The sequence below is a fragment of the Nannobrachium achirus genome, assembly GCF_963921795.1.
Source record: "Nannobrachium achirus genome assembly, chromosome: 1".
Taxonomy (NCBI): domain Eukaryota; kingdom Metazoa; phylum Chordata; class Actinopteri; order Myctophiformes; family Myctophidae; genus Nannobrachium; species Nannobrachium achirus.
In genome coordinates, this window is record NC_137810.1 from 64,649,178 (window position 1) to 64,670,736 (window position 21,559).

Genomic DNA, 21,559 nt, shown 5'->3' on the forward strand with positions numbered 1-21,559 from the left:
TATCATGTTGACAATCTGCACCCATGGAATGGCATGGAATTGACAGCATGTGTTACTCACTTTAATAACAAATGGTGCTGGCCTTATCTTATGTACAAACACAGTTGTATAATAGTTTGCATGCAACGACTTGCCGATTAAACAACTGCAGCTGTGTGTCAATTCATGGGAAATGTACACAGCCAATTGAGGAAAGAAATGGCTTAAGAATCAAGCAAATGAGAAAATGTTTCACTTTGTTATTATTACTTTCACCAATTTTGGCAGAATTATTTCCCTTGTTCAGCCATCGTATGACACACAACTCTATCAATCAAATTTAATTTAATTTAATTTAATTTAATTTAATTTAATTTAATTTAATTTAATTTAATTTATCTTCATTTGTTTCTTGATGGTCCTCACACTCTGGGTCGTGGGAGCATGACGAATAAACGTTTAGAAAATGTGTCAAATATTTCACCTCAAGCTATTAATTTGGTGATACCTAATTTTCATACAGGTTGATGCTTTTATTTGCAGTGGAAAAAAAATAATCCACATAATATGCGAGTTATTTGTGGATGTACTCATGACACCAACAGTAGTTTAAAACATTAAATGAATGTGAATTCATAATTAAAATGCTCCTGGTGTGTAATAACCTTCCTGTTACATTCTAACTGCTGAATCTGGTAAACACCAGAATTTACGACTGGGGATACATTGTATTATCTCATCTTATCTTATCTTCCTCCAGGAAATTGTCTGCTAGTGAAAACATGTGTTGGAGGTGATGCTGTTCTACCATGTGAGGTTGATCCTACCACTGATGCTACTGACCTGGCTGTATACTGGTCCAGGCTGGGTCTACCACATGACCAATATGTGCATTTTCATAGAGATGGGAAGATGGATATTGCATTTCAAAATCCTTCTTTCAAGGGAAGAACGTCCCTCTTCAAGGATGAAGTGAAGAAAGGCAACATGTCCCTCAAACTCTCCAGAGTGAAGTCTTCTGATGAAGGAAACTACACATGCTACATTCCTGAACTCCAGAAGGAATTCACTATTCAGCTCATTGTTGGTAAATACAGAGAAAAAGGGACATGTTAATTAAAAAAAAGTGTTAGTGTAAAGAACGTTAATAAGTAAAATAAAAAACAGCATTGTATTTGTATTTTTTCTTTATTTTTTTTATAATCCGGCTGCCAACAGGCCTTTTTTTGCAAGTATGAAATTTAGTAGATGTATTTTTTGTATTGGCCTAAAATGTGTGTGTGTGTGTGTGTGTGTGTGTGTGTGTGTGTGTGTGTGTGTGTGTGTGTGTGTGTGTGTGTGTGTGTGTGTATATATATATACATACATACACATTCATGAAACCACCTGCTGACCGCCTGTCAGCAATGAGCATTTTTTTTATAGGGGGTAAAGGTTTGGGGCCCACTATACACTATAGAGAGTTAACTCCACCCACCTCCAGCGCCATTGCTGAGGGTGATGGCAGATGTCATTTTATGTGGTTAATGAGGAGGAGGAGTATGACAAGTATGACTAGTAAGTCACCCGCTACAACAATGTCCGAAAATCCATTGGATAAACACCATATGTGCATCAAAACAGGACAGACTGTGTGTTGCTGCCAATGTAAAGACAATTCTGGACACACAAATAACAGAATAAAATGCATGTTTATGACAGGACCCCAATGGAAACAAGCCAAAGTGCTTTCTTGGGTTTAATCCTCTTAGCAGACCTTGTATTGAGCTGTACTGTACCTCCCTGTGCCTTTCTGCTGCAAACTGTTAATCAATCAATCAATCAATCAATCAATCAATCAATCAATCAAAACATATCTTTCATTTAGAGTATGGCATTACTTGTTGTTTTCACTGCTGCACAACTAATTGCCCCTCTGTGTGTCCATCCCCCTCCTGCAGGGTTGTCAACATTGGACTGTCAGAATCCAGGAGATTTATTTTTGGGGGGTGCGTGGAACTCCCCAACCGGGGTCTGGGGGGGGAATTTTGTGCATGTTTGATACATTTATCAGGCTTACTTTACTAGCATGTGTACAATTTCAGCCTAATATGCCAAATGTAGGAGTAGGCCTACAGATCTGATGACAGAAGCAAAAGGACATCTTTAATAATGATTTCTCATCTTTAAGTCATTGCTTAAGTGAATATCTGTATGATCTTTCTTGCATGCATTGCCCCCACCCCTAAAGCGGGGGGTCTGGGGGTCCTCCCCCAGATTTTTTTTAACATAGTAGATGTAATTTCCTGTGTTCTGGTGAATTTTGGGAGTTTGATACAAAATCCAGGAGTAATCCAGGAGATTTGCCAATCCAGGAGACTCCCAGGAGAGGGGTTCAAAATCCAGGAGACTCCTGGGAGATCCAGGAGAGTTGACAGGCCTGCCCTCCTGCCCCACCACTATGCAACCTATGTTACCTCATGCACAACCCTGATTGGCTCCTGCTTCTTGCTCCATTTTTACATGGAAACAGTGCACTGGAACCCTTAGCATTTAAGTTTGTGAGTATTATGTTGACAATCTGCACCCATTGCATGGCATGGAATTGTCAGCATGTGTTACTCACTTTAATAACAAATGGTGCTGGCCTTATCTTATTTACAATGTGCAATATTTTGCATGCAATGACATGCCGATTAAACAGCTGTGTGTCAATTCATGGAAAATGCAATGCACACCGCCAATTGAGAAAGAAATGGCTTAAGAAATTCAATCAAGCGAATGAGAAAAAGTTTCTCTTTGTTATTATTACTTTCACCAATTTTGGCAGAATTGTTTCCCTTGTTCAGACATAGTATGACACACAGCACATTAACTTCTAATTGAATTCAATTTAATTCAATTTTTATCTTAGTTTGTTTCTTGACAGTCCATACACTCTGAGAGCATGACGAATAAATGGTTAGAAAATGTGTCAAACATTTCACCTCAACCTATTCATTTGGTCATGCCTCATTCTCATACAGGTTAATGCTTTTATTTGCATTGGGGGAAAAATCCACATAATATGCGAGTTATTTGTGGATGTAATCTTGACTCAAACAGCAGTTTAAAACTTTAAATGAATGTGAATTCATAAATAAAATGCTCCTTGTGTGTAATAACCTTCCTGTTACATTCTAACTTCTGAATCTGCTAAACGCCTGAATTGTACTATCTATTTTATCTTAATTATTATTATTATTATTATTATTATTTTCCCCTAGGAAATTGCTTGCTAGTGAAAACATTTGTTGGAGGAGATGCTGTTCTACCATGTGAGGTTGATCGCACCATACATCCCACCATTGACCCTGACCTGGCTGTACTCTGGACCAGACTGGATCTACCACCTCATCACTATGTTCATTTCCAGAAGTACGGGCAAGAAGTGGATGATCATAAGCATTCTTCCTACAATAGAAGAACATCCCTCTTCATGGATGAGTTGAAGAAAGGCAACGTTTCCCTCAAACTCTCCAGAGTGAAGTCATCTGATGAAGGAAACTATACATGCTACATTCCTGAATTCCAGGAGGAATTCACTATTCAGCTCATTGTTGGTAAGTACTAAGATCTGTTAATTCAAAACAATTGTTTGGAGAGATTCTAGTCCCAAACTTGGATTTTAGATGACGTGGTATTAACTCATTCTTGATGAAGGTCCAGAGGGACCAAAGTGCTTTAACTCTAAAGTTCACTGTTTATTTTACCATTTCTATCATTTGGATTGTTTTGAATTGAGTCAATGTATGATGATGAAGTAGAATGGGTGTAGTGCAATTCTTCTTTTCTTTCTTTTTTTTAACATTTTATTCACAGAAGAATCTTTAAGGCCAGTGAGTTTCAGGTGGAAACTAGAAGCAGTGCTCTTCCGAGCACAGGTCTCCACCAGGTCAGGTATTAGTTATTGTAGCCTCTTGGTGGCGCTAAATGTGAAAAGGGTGCCATGTCTTCTTTGGCCTTTAATACTGCATGCATGATTTGAGGCATTTTGATCCAACAATGAGTTTGGAAAAAGTCAACCTGCTGATGGCGCTATAACAGGCCAATATGAAAAGAGTGTAATTTGTTTCTTGACCTAGAGGGACTGTGCGTGCAGAATCTCTCTGTAATCACAAGCTGCGTTCATGATTTAAGTAATTATGTTCAAAATGGACCAATCCTGCAAACTTTGGAAGCCAATGTTAGCCAATTAGGATGGAATATGAAATATCTGACAGATCTGTCTTGATCACTTGACTATAGAAATACTGTGTACTGATTTGCATGATTTTTGGATTAAATCTCAGGGAATAATAGGAAAAAAATGGTTTTACATAAGTCGGCCTCCTGGTGGCGCTATAAAAGGCACATATGAAAAATGCAGGGCAAAGGTTTTTTTCTTGGCCTCTAGGAAGTGCACATACAAAGTTGTACACTGATCAGTGGAGTTATAGGTAAATACACAAATCGGCCTGTTATAGCGCCACCATGAGGATGATTCGAATTGTTTTAAGTGGCATTTATTCCACTGTTTATTTGGCTATGTCAATGTCCAATTTCACCAAAATCGGAAGACAGTTTTAGCCAATCAGGATGGACTATGGAAAATCGGATAGATCCTTGTTGATCACAAGACTGTAGACATACTGTCTACCGATTTGCGTGATTTTTGGACAAAATCTGTAGGAGTAGCCTACTTGGGCAGAGGTTCTGAATTGGTATCCAGGGAGTGTGTGTGCACAGTTTGGCAGCGACCGGGCCAACTGCACCGGAGATTAGTCTCTCCCATGACTTTTGGCTGGTGGAGACAATCACTGGTCTTGTAGTAACAGAAGTGGTATAATTATTAGCAACATTAGCAGCAGAATCTGTAGCAGTAGTAACAGTAGTGGTAGTACTAATTTGTACAGATAAACAGATTATGCTGGTTAATGAAGCACTGACCTTTCTTTCTGGTGTCATTATTACAGATCACAGCTCTCCAACCATCCTTGAACCTGGTTCCACTGATTTTCCAGGCCCAGAGGTACCAACAGAACGACCTGTTGAAGAAACTGGTGGGTGAACATTATATAGTCAGGGGATATCTTAAAAAGTCCTGGAACAAATTCCTTACCAAAAAATGTCTTCACCAATGTGTTTGTAAAGGTGTCTAGTAACACATCTCATAAAGACTGAAATTCAGTTTCCCTAGGAGAATCCTAGTTGCTGAAAGTTGGGGTCCCATTAAATTAACTATACAGGATAAAACACAATAAGTATGCTTTAAGTAGCATGTGAGGGGTCAAACTAGTGTTTTTCATGATTCTGAATACATTGCAAGCATTTGTTTTGCACGAAAAACATTCCTTGGGGTAAAGGCAGCTCCCACAAAAATGAGAAAAGTGATGACTCTTCACTAAACCATAGTTGTGTGGGGGTGTTTTTAGGCCAAGGAATGCGTTTCGTGCAAAACAAATGCTTGCAATGGATTCAGAATCATGAAAAACCCCTAGTTTGACCCCCACATGCTATTTAAAGCATATTTATTTTGGTGTGTTTTATCCTGTATAGTTAATTTAATGGGACCCTAACTTTCAGCAGCTGACAACGATTCTCCTAGGGAAACTGAATTTCAGTCTTTGTGAGATGTGTTACTAGAGACCTTTACAAACACATTGGTGATGCCTGGGAACTTTCACAAGTCAGACTCATAGCAGCATAGTATCGCTTCACCTCTGGGAAGAGTGAAGATTTGAGGATATTAACCACATAAAAATGATAACTAAAACACAGTATAGACGTATCTATCAATTCCCCCCTGTGTTAACATTTCTATGTGGCTCGGGTCTAGCACTCGCAGTCAACCATCAGGGCCTCATTTCTGTTTTACCCAGTGGAATCATCAGGTTAGGGAGGCCAGAGCCAAATATGTACAAAAGTCATACAAAGTCAAAACAAGAGGGTGGGTCAGTATAATTATGTTGACATATCTCCTAGTGAGTTTTAGGACATCATTTTAAACAGAGGAACTGTGTGGATTACGAGAGTTAGGGTACAGAACAGCCCATTCAGGCTGCTCATTATTGGCAGATGTGGGATGGAGGACGGAGTTGAGGTCGATCATGAGGGTTTCACGTTTAGTATCAAAAATATCATGGACAGAGCGCTTGACAAGTAGAAAAATACAGCATTTAAGCACAAGTAGGCACAACACCACGGGCACAAGTATTAGCAGAACGACTGACACTACCCAAGTCAACCATCCCCAGCCAAAACAACGAAGGTATGAGCCAACGTCATCCGCCTGGGGAGGTTCACGAACAGTGTCACGCATTCTGCCAATAGCATAAGTAACATTATCATACCGTAATTGTCATCTATGTGAAAACGAGGTTTACCACTGTCGTAGATATTTATGATTATTGCATAAAAACAAACTAAGAAAAAAGGTTCGAGAATGTTCAAACACAATCAAATATTTATTCAAAAAGGAGCTCCTGAGCAGCAACACTATACCCTCACAGCATAGGTTCCAACTCCAGTTTACAAGTCATACAACCTTCTTATACACTTCAGAGAGCCTCAAAATAAATCAGAGTCAAGTTAACAAACATCCTTTTAAGGCTTTTAGTCAGGAATACTTTCGACAGGGCATGACATCTTGGTAACAGGTGAAGGAGTGACTCACACAACAGTTGCTCTCAAACCTAGAATAAAACACCCTGACATGACTAAAACCAATGACACGACCTTCTGACTAGCTTAAGGACAAAACAAAGATTACATTTCATAAAATTCTAAGACACCACACGGAAAACACCACCATTTTTTTGCCTCAATCATGTCAAGGACAAACCTTTTTTGAAGGACAGCTTCACGAATTTGAGACTCTTCAGAATTCAATGCAGACACACTGGAGGTTGTTACATTGCAGAGGAGAAGGACCTGTAGGGCTACAGCATTTATTTTTCTAAGGGCCACCACCACACCAGCGAATGGAAATATTCCATTTCCGATGGTCTCTAACTACATGTGTGGACCATGGATCTGTTAGCTTGTAGCCTTCGTAATCATCTGAGTGCAGATCATGTGTGGAGCGGTGGTTGGGATTTTGGTGACTCTCAGATCCTGGCATACATTGTCACCCCGAAGTGAACCATGGCTGGATAACAACAACCCTGCCAGCCATTTTTTGGCAGACTGACGAAAGCATGTTTTCCACAAATCCACATCATGCCCGCAGAGGAGGTCAGAGACAGAGTAGTGAAGGGACAAGAGAAATTGAACACAGTGTTGTTTTGCCATGTGAAACTACAATTTGATGCTGTTGAATCTTGAATAAAAACTTTTAAATCACATGAAGAAAATCCAACGTGGTGTTCACCTGTCAGACTACAAAAACATACTTCTGCCCTCCTGGCAGGAACCAGGAAGATTTCACCATGGGTTACAACGTCACCAGTGTCCTGACATGAGATATTGTGAGGAGGCAAGAGAGATGAATCACTAGACTGATAAGCAATGGAGATCTGAAGAAGCATAAGCATTGAGTGAGGCAGGGAACAGTTGGCCGTACTTATAAGGGCATCTTCAGTGTGTAACAAGGAAATAATATGTGAGGTTAGAGGGATGACCACAAAGCGTTGTCTGATCTGACGACAGACCCAACAACTTCGTCCAGGGCTGTAAGTCCGATGGTGAAGAATAGCGTGGGCACAGGCAGTGTTATCATCACAAAGCTGCAAAGCATGACGGGCATGGATATTGGCATCACTATGGTCAAGTAAGGAGTTTAAAGTAATCTGATAGTCACAGTCATTATCAGGGGTCACGTCTTTGTCAGCCTGAAATAGGATTTTAATTACTTGATCAGGTGTTGGGACAAGTGCTGTTAAGTGCAATAGTCATGTCTACACACCAGTCTGTGGTGGTCCAGTCAACACAGCATCGGTACTTTCCTTTGTCAGAGAGGGAAGCTGCAGGGACAGAGACAGTAACGCCATTAGATTTAAGATGGCACGTCATGGTCCAATAGGGAGGTTTATTTTTACCAACCTGGTAATTACCATGCGCAGTGCGTGCCACTAGGGAGTAAACCTTGGTGGCGGAGTAAACGTTAGCCCAGAGATGACAAGGTTCTTTGCACAGGTACTTGTCATAGTCGGCATAGGCATTGTAATTGAACCAGGGAAGAGGATTGCATTCAAAATGGCCAGGTTGGCCCTCGCGGAGTTTGACAGTGATTGCTTGTGGTTTGGCAATGCAGGAGTGGGACAATTACCAGATGAATAGAAGAGCGGAATAGAGGCAGAAAGTTGGTCTAAAAATAAGGTTTGTGTCCATGATCCACATTGATGTGCAAACCTCTTTATAAAGCAACAGTGGGATGTGAGACGAGCAGGAAAACTGTGCCTAGTGTGAGCCCTCTTATTCTGCCCCCCTTTGTCACCCAATTCACTCTAAATGTTTGCAAATTCAATATGTATCTATGGGGAGGGTCAACTTTCAGAGGGGATGGAGATGGCTTCACGTGTCTTGCAGTGATCCAATCTGTGCGGCCCAAAACCTTGATGGCGTGAGAGGTGGTCAAGGTCACTTGGAACCAGAGTGGTTTTCCCCAGGCTTGGTGGCCTCCCTTAGTACGAGCCGCTGGTTTCAGGAGGACCCAGTCTCCAGGGGATAAGATATGAGCTGGACCACCAGAAACAGCAACAGCATCTGAGAGATTGGAAACAATAGGTTTTGAGGACAAAAACCTTTTCATTTCATAAGCAATGCGGTTCATGGTGTCAGGGAAAGTTTGGTCATGTTGAGGAAGAGAAAACTGTTTTAAATAGGGAACAACATAGGGTCGCCCAAATAACATCTCATAAGGAGAACGTCCGTTGGAGGCAGGTGTGACATGCATAATTAGCCAAGCTAAGGGCCCACATTGGGGCCAGGGAATACCAGTTTCATACCATTCTTAGCTTGAGGATTATAGGCACAGTGAGGTTTGAGTGTGATCTGCATTGTTTTGCACAGGTGTTCTATAATGGTGTTCAGGAAATGAGCACCTCTATCAGGTCTCAGGACAGCCAGAAGACAGAAGGATCCTATCTATTAAGGCCCTGGCAACTGTTGGTGCATCATTTTTGATACAGGCCACAGACTCTAGTATCCACTTTGTATAAAGGGTCAATGAAATTGAGGAGATACTTAAAATGTTGGACTTGAGGTAGGGGTCCTACAAAACCTAGTTCAAGGGTTTGGAATGGCCTGGTAGGGGTTGGAAATTTGCCAGGAGGGATTTGTAGTCCCCCCTGTGGATTATATTGGCGGCAAACTAAGCAGTTACAACAACATATCTGGGCAAAATAGGTTATCCCTGGTGCACACAAATGCTGTTTAATAATACCACTCATTCCTTTGATGAATAAGACTTTTAATACTAAAGCCTTAACTCAAATATAGAATAATATGGAATCCAAGAAGATGATGAGTAGATGTCCAAGCGTTTATTTTAGAAGACATAAACAGAACAGGTCCAAGAACAGCATAAGCATAGCACAAGCCTACAAGAGAAGCAGCATAGAGAGCCCATAGAGAGAGCACTGTCCCCTCCACGGTGCGACAGGCAGGTTACTGTGTCCTAACATGATGATTTACATTGGTTAAATACCAATAGAGGCAGGCCGGGGCCCAATGTGAGAAGTTTGACAGACAGCTGTCATGCAGGAAACAAGACATACAGTAAGTGTCACAAAGGACTGTAGGTACTGTTATCTTCAAATTGACTGTAGGCGAGGTGCGATCTCCTCTGATCGCAATCAACATCACTCAGACAGTCCTTCAGAGACACCTCTGATGTGACAGCTGGTCACATCTGTTGTATTTTAGTAGACTGCTTTATGTCCAAATTGTGTGTGTGTGTGTGTGTGTGTGTGTGTGTGTGTGTGTGTGTGTGTGTGTGTGTGTGTGTGTGTGTGTGTGTGTGTGTGTGTGTGTGTGTGTGTGTGTGTGTGTGTGTGTGTGTGTGTGTGTGTGTGTGTGTGTGTGTGTGTGTGTGATGTGCATGTGTGTCATTCATCACATCATTGAGTGGTAAAAATCACCGAAAAAATGCTGATCAGGATGGAACTTCAGCTTTTCACTTCTCTCTTCCCTCCTCTTCATCTGTCATTCTGTCTCTCAGGAGGACAGTTTCCCTGGTGTGGATGGTTTATCATCGCTCTTTGCATCTTTGGCTTATTCAGTGTCCTGGTTCTTAATAAGAGACGACCCATTCTGGTGTTTGCCCGCAGATTCTGCAGATGTGCAAATCCAGCGGACACCACGGACAGGTACGGAATGTCTTGTGTTTGAATCCATGTCAACTAGCCGCCCCCCCCCCTCACACACATATCTCTCTATCTCTGCATATATCTCTCTATCTTCTGTCCAGGTGTATGAACGGAGTCTCTGTGGACAAACCCCAAGTTCTGAAGGCCATTGATGGAACATCTGCTCCACTCATGTAGCCTCAACTTCCTGCTGCACTTCCTTCTACCTCTCTCTGTGTCAATGCGTGTGGACCAGTGGTTCTCAAACTATATGGATCGCGACCCATACAATACATGGAGTCCATGAGATGGGTCCATTTGGCTCCATCCATCTGTACCCTCGTGGCAAAAAAAATAGCCTAAATAGCCTACTTAATAATAATAATTATAATAAGGGTAATAATAATAATAATAGTTGGAATTTATATAGCGCTTTTCTGAGTACTCAAAGTCGCTTTACAACACTGTATATGTGTGTGTGCATGTGTGTGTGGCATGTAAAATCAACAACTTTATTAGGAAAAAACTAGGATAAGAAGATACAAAAAACAATAAAACAATTTTAAAAAAGTAGGTAGGTTTTCGGAGCGGTTTTAAAGGTGGGGATGGAGGGGGTGTCTCTGATACGTTTAGGGAGTTCGTTCCAGAGGGAGGGGGCAGCCACAGAGAAGGCCCTGTCACCCCAGGTTCGGCGATTGGGCTTGGGAACCTCTAGGAGGTCAACCTCGCTGGACCTGAGTGAGCGAGTCGGGACATATGGCTCGAGGAGGTCTGAGAGGTAAGGGGGGGCCAGGTTTTGCAGTGCTTTGTAGGTGGTGAGGAGTATTTTGAAGTGGATACGTTGTTTGACGGGGAGCATAGGCGATTCTAGCCTCTTCTATCAGGGGTTCAAGACAGACCGAGTACTTCTATTACCTCAAAAAAAAAATTGCGGTTTTGTCCTGTTGTTTTAACGGGTTTCTGCAGTTTATTTTTTACCCAAATGTAACACAATATAAACAAAAAATAGTGCAAAACAGGTACTTCTTTTTCTAGACACCATGAGCAAATGTATTTACTTATATTTTGCAGGCAGAGGCAGAGGCAGCACAGGACAGGACAGGACAGGACAGGACAGGACAGGACAGGACAGGACAGGACAGGACATATAAAGCCAAACATCAAGTTAATCATCAAGCAATCATCCTTATTACACAATGAACTGCAGCCTCCGGTTTTTGGCACTTGCATACTGATCAATAATTTGCTGCAGTTTAATTTCGTGTTCTTTCTCAATCTGTAAAATGCCTATATGGTGTTAATCTCACAGTCACAGACCACCCATAGTGCCTGCCGATTCTGCCAAGTTAACAACAGAAATACTTGCCCCTCCTCTCTTTTTGCGCACATTTTACAAACCACGATCACTGTTTTATTTAATAACTATAAAATAAAGTTACATTACAATAAAAAAGTGAAAGAAATAAATAAAAAATGGCCGCCTGGTGGCCGGGGGGTGCAAGTGCACCCATATACACCCCTTAAAATCGCCTATGACGGGGAGCCAGTGGAGGTCATGGAGGACTGGGCTATTCACTATTTATTTAAGCTTGTATGGTATTAGTATTAACTGCATTTTTGTAGGTAAGACACTTTGTATCTGCTTCATAAATAAAGCACTTTGAAACTGAAGATTATGGCCAATGTTGTGTTTTTTCAGTATACTAGAAATTGCAAGTGTGGTTGTCGTTGACTACTGAGGGTTTTCATCAGTACTGAGGAAGACCCAAGACTAGACGGTCGAAACGTCTTGCTTTGCTGCTTTGTCGTCACTAATAAATATTGGAGCTACGAAAAGTGAGTTGCAAGCCACCTTCTTCTGTTCCTAGTAGTAAGATCCAGAACATTTGGTTAAGTTGAATATGTGGATGGTCTTTTAATATTTTAACCTAAGCCTGGGCCACGGCTACATGTAGGCCTACACGTTTGCCAACTTGATGTTTTCATAGTACTTGATGTATTACATTACAAATGTATGGATGAGACTTTTACCTGATTGGACCTGATGTTGCATTCTGTATATGAACTGTGCAATGCCTTTTCTGTGAATCTCCACATCATGAGATGTGTTTGTATTAAAGGAGACATCCAGACCAAAACACATATAGGGTTAAATCTGCCTTTTATCATACCCCTTCATACCTGCTTTAGTCGATTTTTTTCATAGCTGCCCCTGTTGCTAGATTTCAGCTGCCCCTGTTGCTAGATTTCGCAGGCTCTCTCATAACTAACACAGTGGATTGTCCTTAGGCTAGTGCGGTCATTTATTTAGCTTCAAAGTTAGTATTTTTTTATTGGATTGTGTTTACACAATGTCCTGAGATCAACCAAACCGCTGTTTTGACCTCACAGGCACCCTTACTTGTCAAACGGCTTCTGCTCTGCACCAGAGGAGAGGCTAGAAAGGGAGGGAGGGATGGGTCTGTTTGACAAGTAAGGGTGCCTCTGAGGTCAAAACAGCGGTGTGGTTCGTCTCAGGACGTTGTGTAAACACAATCCAATAAAAAAATACTAACTTTGAAGCTCAAGAAATGACCGCACTTGCCTAAGGACAATCCACTGTGTTAGTTATGAGAGAGCCCGCGAAATCTGGCAACAGGGGCAGCCGAAATCTAGCAACAGGGGCAGCTATGAAAAAAATCGACTAAAGCAGGTATGAAGGGGTATGATAAAAGGCAGATTTAACCCTATATGTGTTTTGGTCTGGATGTCTCCTTTAATATATAGGTCTGTTATCAATGTCACCAACAGTGTGCATTGCAAGCTGCTTTTTTCTCTTTTGTGATATCTGGGTTACAGCCTGTCTACTGCATCCATTCATTTACACGCACACAGGCAGGCAGGCTGGAGGCTGGCACACACACACACACACACACACACACACACACACACACACACACACACACACACACACACACACACACACACACACACACTCGCTGTTGGTTTCAGAACCCCGACCCCATTTTGGTATCCAGAAAGGAGGATTTCATTAGCTCAGTCAAGTTTTAACCTGGTTCAGCAGAGGTTAATACAGTACACCTACAGTACAGTATTCATCTTTAACAATATTAAAGGTTAGCCTCGTCAAATGAGAATTGCAGGAGGAGGATGGTTTATGAGGCTAATTAAAAGTAGGCTATTTACTATTTAGTAGATACTATTTATGGTTATTTATGGTTATTTACTATTTATGAATGAAGCCTAATTAACATTAGGGCATATTGCAGTTGATCATCGGATGATGAGTTACTCATTTCATTTCATTTCATTTACTCTCTCTCTCTCTCTCTCTCTCTCTCTCTCTCTCTCTCTCTCTCTCTCTCTCTCTCTCTCTCTCTCTCTCTCTCTCTCTCTAGTGGTTAGTTCCATGTCCACAGCCTCTCTCAGACTCAGTCCTGACAGATCTCAGTTTTTACGTTTTGTGATAGCAAAACGTCTTTACCTAGCCCCTGGAAATCACTTTGGAAGTCACGTGGGCATGGGAAAGTGATAAATGTCCCCTGGTTAGTCCAGGCGAGCGGCGTATCATGTATTCCATATAGAGGCCCGCCCCTGAGTTTCAACAGTATGTCGAATCGGGTGCTCCTCCTGTAGTGGGCTTTGCTAGTCGCTCCAAGTAGCCCCCCTTGTTTGGTTTGGGAAGGGCGATTTATGTGTCGGAAGGTATTTGGCCGGGCGGAGCCAGCTGTCTTCACGTATTTTAGTGTATTTTAGTGCCCTCACCATAGAGCATAGATGTGGAATCGAGCACCACTGCCCACTAGCCGTCCCTCGTTTGTTCCTCGGCACAAGTCGCCCTCCCTCGTTAAACCTCGCTGCCGTAGCAGTCAGTTCTACAACGGCAGAAGGCACCTCTTCACGTAGCGCGCACAACGTCGAGATCAGCTGATTGATTTTACTACTGTGGACGCATTTTTTGCATGAACTCGGGTTATAATTACACTGTATTGTTATTACTGCTTTTCTCCTTTTTTTTGTGAAGCAATCGTGATGTTTGTTCTTTACATGTGAAGCACTTTGAGCTGCAGTCTCTGTATGAAAGGTGCTGCTATATAAATAAAGTGTGTTGTTATTATTATTAGTATTAATGTTAGGCCTTATTATCTGGGATAAATGAATTCAGTGAACAGTCCACTAACTGTGCGAAAGTAAGATAGGCTACACTTTTCCACACAGCATGTTGTAGGCGAAATCTCTTCATCTGTATACTGTTGGAATCTGCTTCAAAATAATTAATTAGGCCTACATCACCAGCGAAAGACTAAAACCTTTTTTTAAAGTAGGTTAATTAAATACCAATTAACTCCCAGCGCAGCCAGCTGGACTGACTGGACTCGCGACCTGCACAGCTCTCCTCTATGTTAGGTTAAACCATAATATATGGCATTCGCAGCCAATTTATAAGACTACTTTCTCCATGTTCTCTTCTCTTCTCACCTCAAAATGGATTAATATTCTTCAGATGACCGAATCACATTGAAGCAGCAGGCATCGAGAGAGGTAGGCTAACGAGTGATTCCCATCCAGTCGTCTTTATTGGATTTGATTTATCCATCACGATGACATTTGTCATCAAAGCACTCACACACACTTTGCACATAGAAACTTAGAGTAGATGCTGATCAATGTGCTGCCTCAGTCATGTTGTAGCTAACAAGGCTAATTAGCTAGCATGAGAGTTTTACCTTGTTGTTGTTGTTGTTGTTGTTGTTGTGAGTCGTGCTGCTTCTCTGGGGAGTTTGCTGAGTTTAGGATATGTTAAGGATGTCATCAATACTATTAACTGGTGTAGATAGAATAAAAACATCGAAGATAGCGGTGCGCTTGCATATCAAGAGACCATGACCGCAGTCACCGCACCATCTGACAGCTGGAAAAAAAACCTCCGTTGGTTTAACCCTTTCAGTTCATTGTCATAATCTTTTACTGCAGCGCTGGGCAGTGTTGCCAAAATTTGTGAGAGAAATAAGCCAAACAAGCCAACTCTTGCAATATAAATAAGCAAAAAAAACAAGATAGTTTAGGTAAATAAATTGACTTGGCAACACGTTTATATGCATGCCTGACAGAGAGAACCCGAAAGTTCCCTTTCGACTTGGGGGCGGGGCGTCCCTCCTGCAATCGGCCAGGAATGTTGTCTATAAGCAGCAGAAAAAAAAGACGGAGCCTGCTGGTGCGCTAAATGTATGGGGTCATCGTGACCACACAGTCAGGCTCCGCAAATCACCCATGGTAATTCTTAATTTGCTTATTTTACTTGTTAAATGCAACATTTTATTATAAAGACATGACATTAATATGGATGCAAAATGCAAATTTTTAATAAAGATCATATCTCAATAAAAATATATAATTAGAATAACCAAATTGTATTTACAAGCCAAATAGTGGGATCAGCCCCGTTTATATCCAAATAACCAACACATCCCTAGTTCTAATGGATGTTTAGAATGTTTAGAATTATTAATAGGCTAACTAGTGATGGGAGTGAGTGGGAGCCAGGACGGAGGAAGAGGGAGAGGGACCGGACGGGACCGGACGCCGTGTGGCCGGAAATATTTCCCCACATGCACGCGCACGGACGGCACCGAACGGTGCACGAGCGTGTAAACGCGTGCATACCCCCCCCCCCGCGAGAGCCGCGACAACCCCCCACCCCGCGAATCTGCGATAACTACAAGCAATACTTTAATCAGTGGCTACTAGGCCTACTATGCATAACAGGTTTCTAGTGGTGAATGTGTGAGCGTCCTCAAGCCTCTATTCATATGGATATATAGCCTACTTTAACACCTAGGTTTCCAGCTGTGACTGCATGTGTGTGTGTCCCTCAGTCTATGGTGTGTCCTCATACATGGCTCCATTACTGTGGTATTTAGTGTTTGAGATTCGTTCAAGGCAAACTTTGTTTCTCTATCCTACTGCAGCGCTGTATTTTCTAAATTAATTAAAATAAAGTAGAACATAAAATCTTAACAATGCAAATGTAATTAAGACTAGAAAACTATTGTTTTCCCACCATTAGATCTGCTGACATCCTTTCTATCTAAATAGCCTCTAGAGGCGCGTGCACATGACGTCAATAAATGACCGTCCGCCCGGAAAAAAAATCCCAAAGCACCACTGAGGGAGAGAGATGAGAGAGGTTCATAGATTTTGCTGCAGCAATATCGTCACTCGTTTCCACACTACACGAACACTGCTAGTTCTCTACCCCGCTGTGCGCTGATTTTCAAGCAAGTTTGATATTTTCTCCTGTCGGGTGGGTTGTAAAAAAGGTCGTAAAAAAGCTAATTAACATATCGGCGGGCGCTTCCACACGACAGGAGAAAAACTGTGCCTCGTGAGCGAATTTGGGCTGTTCCTCGTCACAGTCATAACTTCCTCAAATGCCACAACATTGCGTACGAATTCTGTTCATCTGGGGGGGCCCTAAGCTCTGCTGTCCCCATCTAGCTCAGTCGGCTGACTCAAAGACTAGAACAGGATTTCTCAGCCCCTACGAGGCATTAACTTCAGTCACAATAAAGTAAACTACTTCGCTACTCACCCATCCAAAGGTCGCTTTTCGTTGTTGAACGTCTATTCTCCGCGGTGGGCAACCTCTCAGCACCAAACCCACTCTGTAAAATATATTATTTTTGTCATGAAATAAAACTCACCCACCTCGAACCACCGCAGACACAACCCGGGAATAAGCGGCGGTTGAGTTGGATGCGTTTTATTTCATGACAAAAATAATGTATTTTACAGAGTGGGTGGGGTGCTGAGAGGTTGCCCACCGCGGAGAATAGACTTTCAACAACGCAAAACTACCGTTGGTTTGGTGAGTAGTGAAGTAGTTTAGTTTATCTTTATTGAAGTTGAGCCCTCGTAGGGGTACAGAAATCCTGGTCTAGTCTTAGAGCCCGCCGCCTGTCATAGGGAGCTGACGCTCTGGACCAGAGCTGTGTGCGCCACTGACACAGGCATCATCATAGCGCACACGCACACACACTGTATATGCGATCAGCAGGCATCTTTTTCACCGGCTCGTTAAGTAGGCTGATGCGCGATGGAGTGTTGTCTTTGTTTCTGTCCGTATTTATGTTCGACACGTGTGGCATAGACAGACACGTCACCATGAGAACCACAGCTGTCAGTGGAAGGGGTGTTTTACCACCGCCAGGCGGTGGCGTTGTGTATTGTTGGTTCCGTCGCCGCCGGCTGTGAGCTTAACGGTTTGGACCGCAACAGCGATTACGTCATAGCAGCCGTAGTCCCGCCTTTTTACAACCCACACTACACGAACACTGCTAGTTCTCTACCCCGCTGTGCGCTGATTTTCAAGCAAGTTTGATATTTTCTCCTGTCGGGTGGGTTGTAAAAAAGGTCGTAAAAAAGCTAATTAACATATCGGCGGGCGCTTCCACACGACAGGAGAAAAACTGTGCCTCGTGAGCGAATTTGGGCTGTTCCTCGTCACAGTCATAACTTCCTCAAATGCCACAACATTGCGTACGAATTCTGTTCATCTGGGGGGGCCCTAAGCTCTGCTGTCCCCATCTAGCTCAGTCGGCTGACTCAAAGACTAGAACAGGATTTCTCAGCCCCTACGAGGCATTAACTTCAGTCACAATAAAGTAAACTACTTCGCTACTCACCCATCCAAAGGTCGCTTTTCGTTGTTGAACGTCTATTCTCCGCGGTGGGCAACCTCTCAGCACCAAACCCACTCTGTAAAATATATTATTTTTGTCATGAAATAAAACTCACCCACCTCGAACCACCGCAGACACAACCCGGGAATAAGCGGCGGTTGAGTTGGATGCGTTTTATTTCATGACAAAAATAATGTATTTTACAGAGTGGGTGGGGTGCTGAGAGGTTGCCCACCGCGGAGAATAGACTTTCAACAACGCAAAACTACCGTTGGTTTGGTGAGTAGTGAAGTAGTTTAGTTTATCTTTATTGAAGTTGAGCCCTCGTAGGGGTACAGAAATCCTGGTCTAGTCTTAGAGCCCGCCGCCTGTCATAGGGAGCTGACGCTCTGGACCAGAGCTGTGTGCGCCACTGACACAGGCATCATCATAGCGCACACGCACACACACTGTATATGCGATCAGCAGGCATCTTTTTCACCGGCTCGTTAAGTAGGCTGATGCGCGATGGAGTGTTGTCTTTGTTTCTGTCCGTATTTATGTTCGACACGTGTGGCATAGACAGACACGTCACCATGAGAACCACAGCTGTCAGTGGAAGGGGTGTTTTACCACCGCCAGGCGGTGGCGTTGTGTATTGTTGGTTCCGTCGCCGCCGGCTGTGAGCTTAACGGTTTGGACCGCAACAGCGATTACGTCATAGCAGCCGTAGTCCCGCCTCACGTCGCCGTATTAGAAAGGCGCCGCTTAATTTTCCTATTTGAAACCACGGCGAGAGTAGTTAGATGAACTGCAGCTCAGATTTGCCAAAAAGACGCCAAAACGAAACGTCATTTAGCCAACAATGGAGCAAAGTAAATTAGTTAATAAAGAAGCGCAGAATTGACGAGTATCATCATGCACTTTGCACAGTTTGCAGCACTGTGTGCAGTGGCGTAGGGGAGGGGCACGCAACCCCCGCAATGCAGGGGGGCCTCCAGCAGAGGGGGCCCCCACACAGCACACACCCAAATGCTCCCTACTGCTCCAGTCTAATTCTCTCTCCCCCTCCCCTGCCTGCTGGCCCAGTCTCCACACAGCTGTGTGGAATGTAGTTAATGAGCACTCCTTTAGCTTTCCCTTACCAAGAAAGGAATATATGTTTTGTTTCCCAAAAAAGAAGAGCACAGAAAGGTAATCCACTAGTGATGCGCGGGTCAGCTTTTTTTCATAACCCGCACGACCCACAGCCCGCACGAAACGTAACCCGCCCGTGCCCGCCCCGCAGAACAATATATAAATCAACGAATCCGCCCGCCCGCAACCCGCATTTAAAAAAAAGATGGTATATCATCTCCACAATAGCTCATCTTTATATACAGCTCTTCTAAGTACCCAAAGTCGCTTTACAGAAACGTTTACAGTAGCACAATATTGTCATGGGCTAAATAAACAAACGTGTTGTTCAAATTGGGGTTTAGCCTAAAAGACATTCATTCAAAGACGTTCATTCTCTCTGGGGCATCGTCGGGGTAGAATGGCGTTTCAGGTTTTATGTCGATCATATTTATAGGTACAGCGCCTCGCACTTTAAACAGACAGCAAAAGACGGACAATATTAAATCCTGTTGGTTATTGATTAATCACCAGATTGGAGAGATGGGAGCGACTGGAGTCTCGAGGTAAGCGTGGTTGGTTCATTCAGTCAAAAAATCCGCCTCACTTGCGAAAGTTGTGTTTCAAATCGTATCCGTTGACTGGCTGGTTATATAACTTAACCGACACAAAGTATTTATAAACGGACTTGTGTGGATGACAGAGACATATAAGTGAAATCCTGATCAGCGACACGCTGAATTGTTTGTGCATCTTCTCTGCTGTGCTCACGACCTCACGTTGTGTAAAATGTTGGCAAACTGTGGTTCGCGGCCCCAACAGGAGCGGAATTGGGACGACGGTCCTCGCACCAAGGAGCGGAGGAGAAACCTCGCTCCTCTCTGGCGCATTTTAAAACTCGCTCGCTCGTCGTGCTCGTATTCAAACGTTGTATTCTTATTCTTATAGGCCTACTCTTATTAAGAATACATTTACGTTTTGCACATGAGTGGTGATAACCCGCCCGCCCGCCGCCCGCCAATGGAGTCTGAAAACCTCGACCCACCCACCCGCGTGCGGGCGGGTTGGCGGGCGGGTGGGGGCACCGGGTCGATCCGCGCATCACTATAATCCACCCTCTCTCTCTCTCTCTTTGTTGTTGTTGTTGTTGTTGTTGTTGTTGTTGTTGTTGTTGTTGTTGTTGTACTAATGTTGTACCACTGGCACTTTGGCTGAAATATACATCAGAATGTTTGGAGCAAACATGTAGCTGTTAATATTATGGGCTCATTGGGCTGTATGCAGATAAATACATTTACTGCACCCAGCATTTAGCTAGTGGTCGTGTTGGAGCGCCTCAGTCCGCCAGCAGAGTTCATGTGCAACTTCTTCCAGAGAGATTGATTGATTGAAGACTTTATTAGAAGTTTGCATAGGAAAAGGTACAGTTTCATGACAGTACAGTTCACTGGTACAAGGTCAACTAAAAGGAGATCCTAGGAAGCTTTTCAGCTTATTTACATAGGAAACCTTTATGTATGACTCATATAACATTGAACAGATATAACTCCGTCATCATTTGCAAAAGGGCCCCCACCCCCCTCCTCGCAGGGGGGCCCCACAATTTTCAGGAATGATGTCAGCAAAGAAAAGGTAGAACGCAATGCATGTTTAGGTTTTCCTCTTGTCACTAGTAACAAAATAACTGCAGCTGAGCATAATTATATCCACAAGTCTCCCCTTCTCTTCCCCTCTCTCTGTTCTATTATTTCTGCTAAGCCAGTCATGTGGATTAGATTTCTAATGGGACAATTTAACTCAAGAATAATTGCAAAAAAGATACAGTGTAGGGCCATCATGAAATAAAATAATTCATGAAGGGTATTTGGGTGCATAATAAATAAAGGAGGTAGGCTAGTCTTAGTTTCAGGGCCGTGCAGCCCATACAGGCAAAATAGGCAGCCGCCTGGGGCCCCACACAGGCTGGGGGCCTCATGAGATTTTATTTTTTTTAACTAACATGGGCATGGTGATTCAGCAGTGATTCATGGTGGTCCATTGGCTAATAAGTGTCAATTTAGGGGTCCTTGACATAAAAAGTGGTGTAACTTGGAGGGCGCTGGTTTAAGCTTCGCTTGTTTAGCCTTGGATCAAGACAGTCATAGGTCAGTCTTGTTAACTCAAATATTTACTTCTGGGGGTCCCTGGAACAAAATCTTTTGGGATGGGCAGGCCATGGAGCCGCTCCGTGGACCAAATACATATCATTTGTGCATTTCCAGGGGTTAGCTGACATTTGGTGGGTGAACACTAGGCACAATCATTGTCATTTTGTGCCATACATTTTAGGCCCCGGACCCCCTGCGGCTTAACACATTAAGAAAACAACAAGCAACAAAACGTTATTATTGAAATATTCAATTCTAGTTTAAATTTGAGTCTGTCTTTCTGAGCTGTCAGGACAGACAGTCTGACTCTACTGTCTGGAGAGTGAAGAGGACCAACATCAATAACATCACCTCAGAGTGTGGTGGTGAT

General features: G+C 42.9%; 1 protein-coding gene across 1 annotated transcript in view; it reads left to right on the top strand.

Moving 5' to 3' along the window:
* LOC308281209 (CD276 antigen-like) overlaps positions 1-11,828 on the top strand; it is a 35,492-nt gene extending 23,664 nt beyond the window's left edge. Inside the window, exons 3-7 of the mRNA XM_080721330.1 lie at positions 740-1,066; positions 3,225-3,560; positions 4,953-5,039; positions 10,139-10,286; positions 10,388-11,828. Coding sequence (XP_080577456.1) covers positions 740-1,066; positions 3,225-3,560; positions 4,953-5,039; positions 10,139-10,286; positions 10,388-10,463 — 974 coding nt within the window. The 3' untranslated portion in view covers positions 10,464-11,828. The remainder of the gene's footprint in view (positions 1-739; positions 1,067-3,224; positions 3,561-4,952; positions 5,040-10,138; positions 10,287-10,387) is intronic.
* The last annotated feature ends 9,731 nt before the right edge of the window (positions 11,829-21,559 follow it).